This window comes from Mandrillus leucophaeus, unplaced genomic scaffold (assembly GCF_000951045.1).
Source record: "Mandrillus leucophaeus isolate KB7577 unplaced genomic scaffold, Mleu.le_1.0 Scaffold1, whole genome shotgun sequence".
NCBI classification, from domain to species: domain Eukaryota; kingdom Metazoa; phylum Chordata; class Mammalia; order Primates; family Cercopithecidae; genus Mandrillus; species Mandrillus leucophaeus.
The window spans coordinates 15,070,584-15,075,913 of NW_012098097.1; the positions used below are offsets into that span (position 1 = coordinate 15,070,584).

Here is a 5,330-nt window from a genome sequence, read left to right on the forward strand (position 1 = left end):
AAGCTGCCCTGAGGCTCGATGTCCTGGGGCTTCACTAAGCACTGCCCCCGGGAGAGGACGACCCCAGGCTCCCCAGCCAAGCTGCCCTGAGGCTCAGTGTCCCGGGGCCCAGGGAGCCCTAGCATCGGCCCCATGGTCAGGCCTGGGCCATGGTACTGCTCAGAGGTCCCTGCGCAGTCAGCCCGGGCACCTGAATGGCCGCTCGCCTGGCTTGGCGTGCCTTCTCTTCCCGGGCCTTCCTCCTGGCTGCCTCTTTCTGCTGGTGCAGGTCCAGGAGGGTCCCCTCGCCTGGCCGCTGCCGCTGCTCCTGCCAAAGAAGCTGGTGCCATGTGGTGTATACATTGGGAAGACGGAATCTAGACCCAGACTGGAAGCTTCCCCACAACGCCCCAGAGTCCCCTAGAGTTTGCGGAATCTCAGGGCCAGCAGGGAAGGTGAAACCCCACCAGGACCTTGCACCTGCCATTTCTCTGCTCTACAGAGGAGGAGCCCTGCGTCACAGGTGGCCAACAGTTCCGGCACGGGGGAGACGGCTCATGCCCACGGAGTGTCCTCTGGAGACCGTCCAGCCTGGGACGGACCCAGCAGGCATTTCTCGACACCCAGACCCTGACCACTGCCAGTGAGGACCACCCTGCCCGTCCGCAGGGACCCAGCGTCAAGAAGGATGCTGCACCCAGAGACAGGACCCACGGGCAATCCTAGGCTTTGATTCCACCTGTCCCAGAAACTCAGAGCCCTGGGATTCTGGGCCAGACCCCCTGGGGGAGCATGGAGTGACTGAGGCGCCCGCACTGACCTCCCGCTTGGCCTGCAGCAGGTGCTCCAGGCGGGCAGCTCCCACTCGGCGCCGCTGCACCTGGCGACGGTACCAGCGCTGGATGGTGACAGCGGCCTGGTTCACCTGGTGGATAAACCTGCCCAGAGAGAAGGGCTCAGGGCCAAGACCAGGCCAGCGCCCTGGCAGGAGCCAGCTGGTTGCTGGTGGCAGGTCCAGCTGGGGAAGAGAGAAGCCGGCGGCTGCACACAAGTAGCCCTTTTCACACGGCAGGACCAGCCCGCCTGGACCAGCTCCACTAAAACCCAAAACCTTCCTCCTGGGAAGGTGTCCAGGGGAGAGGAAACGTCTATCCACGCAGGCCTGTGTGGCCTTATTTACAATCGCCAGGAAGTGGGAACGGTTCAGATGCCCATGACCTGGCTACGGTGTGAACACTGGATGGCAGGACCCTGCCCACAGGCAACAGGCCCGGGACTCAGGCCAGTGCAGGCCACAGGCCGTGGCTCCACAGAGGGTGGTCAGAACAGGCAGGGCTATGAGGGAACAGACTGGTGGCTGCTGGCATCAGGGCCAGGAAGGAGCTCGAGGGAAGCCTGGAGGTGCTGGGCCGTTTCCTTATCTTGGTCTGCTGTGTCCACAGACAGCACTATACACCCTGGTGGAAGCTCATGGAACTACACACTTACAATGGGCACCTTTTATTGTATACAAATTATGCTGAATGAAACCGATTAAACAAACAAACAAAAAATGCTTCGCCTTGGCTCTCGGGACCATGTGTGGATCCTCTCAGCAAAGGCATTAACAGAGAACCCAGAACGTGTGAGCCCTAGCTCGGGGGCGGTCTGCCCCAGGCAGAAGTAGGGTGTTTTGAAGAGCCACGGGCATCTGGTCCCCCTTCCCTCATGCTACCCACTGCGTCTACAGGCCTGGTCTCCCTAGACCTAACTGGGTGGCAGGGTAGGTGATGGCTTCGCCAGGGGGAGGCTCCGAAAGTCCAGGCAGGGAGGTACCCCCGCGACTCTCCTGACCAGGAACGACCGTCATGCTCACAGGAGGCTCTGCCCACACCCCCTCCAGCTCCCCAGGGGCAAGGGGCAGGGACACAGCCCCCAACAGTCAATGTCACAGGAGGCTCTGCCACAGCCCCTTGAGCTTTGGGTGTTGTTGGCTTTTTTTAGTTCTGTATCTTCTTTGCCTTTAATATTGTTTTAAGTAACAGTTTTACTGAGGTACAATTTCCATACTACAAAATCTACTCATTTTCAGTGTACAAGTCAATGATTTTTAGCTAATCTAGAGTTGTGTGACCATCAGCACAGTGCAGTTCTGGAATGTTCCACTGCCCCTGGAGGAGCCCTCTCTGCCACCCCTACACCTGCCTTCTACTTGCTCTGATGAACTTGCCTTTGCTTGGTGTTTTATGTAAACAAAATCATGCCACATGGAATCTGCTCAGTCTCAATATTTTAAAACAACTATTGAATGCAAATTTCTATCCTCAGAGGTGTGAGCCCCCAAGACCCCGACGCCTGCCCACCCCTGTGTTCTGGCCTCAGGCTCCCCACCGCCCCAAGAACGGTCACCTCTCAGCCTCCTCCTCTGTCACCTCCTTCCGCCTGGGCAGGCCCGTGGTACCCCCAGCGTTGTTCCGGGCCGAGTGGCTGGCACTGGAGACATTCTTTGGTGGCTTCCCGAAGCCACTGCTCTCGCTGCCCTCGCAGGTGGCTGCCTTGATGATGTTGCTGACAGGAAAGAAGCAAACGGCCTCGTCTCACCACCCAGGGGAACGGCTCTGCCCACAGGCCGCAGGTGCCTGCTCCCGGCAGTCCCAGGACTGAGCCTGGAAGGGGTGCTGGCAGGGCAGAGGGGGACAGCGGCAGGTGCGAGGCCAGCTCTCCCGTGCCACATCCTGGCCTTTGGACCACGTGTGCCCTGACAAGGTCCCACTCACTGGTACCCAGGATAACGAGCTCTTTGCATTTAAAAAGTTCTCACTAAAGTTACATTGGGAGGCTGGGTGTGGTGGCCCACACCTGTAATCCCAGCACTCTGGAAGGCCAAGGCAGGCAGATCACCTGAGGTCAGAAGTTCGAGACCAGCCTGGCCAACATGGTGAAAACCTGTCTCTACTAAAAATACAAAAAAATTAGCCGGGCATGGTGGCGGGCACCTGTACTCCCAGCTACTCAGAAGGCTGAGGCAGGAGAATCGCTTGAACCTGGGAGGCGGAGTTTGCAGTCAGCGAAGATCACGCCATTGCATTCCAGCCTGGGCAAGAAGAACGAAACTCCGTCTCAAAAAAAAAAAAATCCATTGAGAAAGTTCCCAAAAGTCACAGGAGTCCAGAGCCTGAGGGACACTTGGGAGACCCCAAGGCCATCCCCAATCCCAGCAAGACCGTGCGGTGGTGGACTTGGGGGCTCCTCTGCTCCGCTCAGCCCACCACCGCTGTGATGCCTTCTGGGCTCTGGACAATCCCTGGCTTCCTCCTGGGGGCCCTACCCCACGGTGAGCCCCAGACCTCCCTGTGCCACCACATCTGGGTTGTTTTCTGTCTGTGGGAAGCTGCTGACCAAAGGACAGCAGAGGGTGATGGACTCGGACGGGGGCCCGGCTCGCGGCTGCTCCAAGCGGTTTTATGTGCACTGACCATGTGCCCTGGCCGAGGTCGGACCCCGTGTGCACTGACCGCATGCCCTGGCCGAGGTCGGACCCCGCAGCCCCGCGGCCTCCCCGGAAGACCTTACTTGAGGGAGGGGGCAGTCTGGTTGGAGCTCTTGAGCGGGGGTGCCCTCTCCGAGGGGGTGTAGCGGTTGTGCACCATGGTGGTGACGCAGTTGCCCATGGCTCCCTTGTTGCTCCTGCCAGGCCGGAAGAGAGACAGGAATGGTCAGGCCTCCAGAGGGGACGCCTGAGATCTCAGAGCCACACTCGCAACATGGGCTGGGCGGGGACAGAGGCCTTCAGTGCTTGCCACGTTCTGGCAGCAGCGTCGTCCGGTGTCCCCAGGCCCCTTCCACAGCCTGCGCCCTGATGATGGGGTCCTTCCCAGGATAGGAAAGCTCAACCTAGGGGCTCCCGCGGGGCAGGGGATAGAATCAAGGCGTGAACGCCGGATGTGCCCAAGACAGGGGGAGCCGCTCAGGCCAGCAGTGCACAATCAGCTTCCAGAGCAGACTCACAGAAGCGAAGCCCCATCCCACACAATGGATGGAAGCCACGCTCTCTGCCTCTGCCCCTCCACAGACCCACAGGAACAAGCGGGGACAGGACCGATACCAAAGCTGACAGGAGGGACGGGGAGACTGCAGGAAAGGGGCATCTGCAGACCCAGAGGATTAGAAACAGAAGGGCCAGCAGAGAGCAACTGGGACGCAAGGGAGGGTCTAGGCATTGTGGGGAGGGAGGGCGAGCAGCTGGCAGGTCCCATACCCCCAGGGAGGCACGCGGTTCTCCCACAGGCACGGACAGGCTCTGAGGCAAAGGGGACAATTTGGCTGCTTGGCAAAGCCCCTTCCTCACTTGAGCTGCTAGCATCCACCCTGCCCTCCCCAACTGGCCCTGCGGGTAGGACAGAAGTGGGTGATTCACCCAGGACAGATGCCGCCACCCCTCCCCAGCAGTGCAACTGGGCAGCCAGGACTCGAACCCTGGGGTGGGCTAGGGGTTTGTCTCTGGAGAGACTCAGCCTGCGAGAAGGGTCCCACAGACACTAGTAGGTGGGGATACCCGACAATGCCCTGCTCTCTGCGCAAGTGCCCCAGAGAGGTGAAGCCACCAGGCGACAGGCTTCCAGCTAACTCCCAGGACCTCCCTTTTAACAAGAACCACCAAGACATCTGGACAAAGACCAACACGTCAGAGGCCCAAAACCAAACCAACAGAACGTGATGGGAATGAGGGCAAGCAGAGAGCAGAGCACTGCACGAAACCTGTGCTTGGCACCAGCCTGTACCCGGCACCAGCCCGCACCTGCACCGGCCCGCACTGGGCACCAGCCCATGCCCGGCACCAGCCCTGGCCTGCACCTGGCACCAGCCTGCACTCACAAATGTTCAACAGCTGGTTCTCAGAGTGGGGCTCATTTGCCAACTTGGGTGTGTGAATATTCCTACCAGGACTGAGTCTGAGCTGCTCCGGAATGAGCAGCATGTCATGTATTCATAAATGTTTTCAAGAAGACTCTAGATGGCCGGGGCGGTGGCTCACGCCTGTAATCCCAGCACTTTGGGAGGCCAAGGGGGGCGGATCATGAGGTCAGGAGTTCAAGACCATCCTGGCCAACATTGTAAAACCCCTTCTCTACTAAAAATACAAAAATTAGTGGGCGTGGTGGTGCACGCCTGTAGTCCCAGCTACCCAGGAGGTTAAGGTAGGAGAATTGCTGGAACCCAGGAAGCGGAGGTTGCAGTGAGCCGAGATCACATGCCACTGCACTCCAGCTTGGGCGACAGAGCGAGACTTCATCTCAAAAACAAAAAACAAACAAAAACACCAGAAGAAATAGCTTGAAAAGATGCTGCTCCTGGGGAGCAGGAGCCACGAG

The 5,330-nt window shown here is 59.3% G+C and overlaps 1 protein-coding gene across 1 annotated transcript in view; it reads right to left on the bottom strand.

Annotated features, from left to right (window-relative positions):
- Nucleotides 1-5,330, bottom strand: part of CEP131 (centrosomal protein 131kDa) — a 47,744-nt gene that overhangs the window by 16,999 nt on the left and 25,415 nt on the right. The window contains exons 5-8 of the mRNA XM_011968210.1: nt 3,532-3,645; nt 2,368-2,526; nt 800-917; nt 191-307 (exon numbers count right to left, since the gene is read on the bottom strand). Of these exons, the coding sequence (XP_011823600.1) occupies nt 191-307; nt 800-917; nt 2,368-2,526; nt 3,532-3,645 (508 nt within the window). The remainder of the gene's footprint in view (nt 1-190; nt 308-799; nt 918-2,367; nt 2,527-3,531; nt 3,646-5,330) is intronic.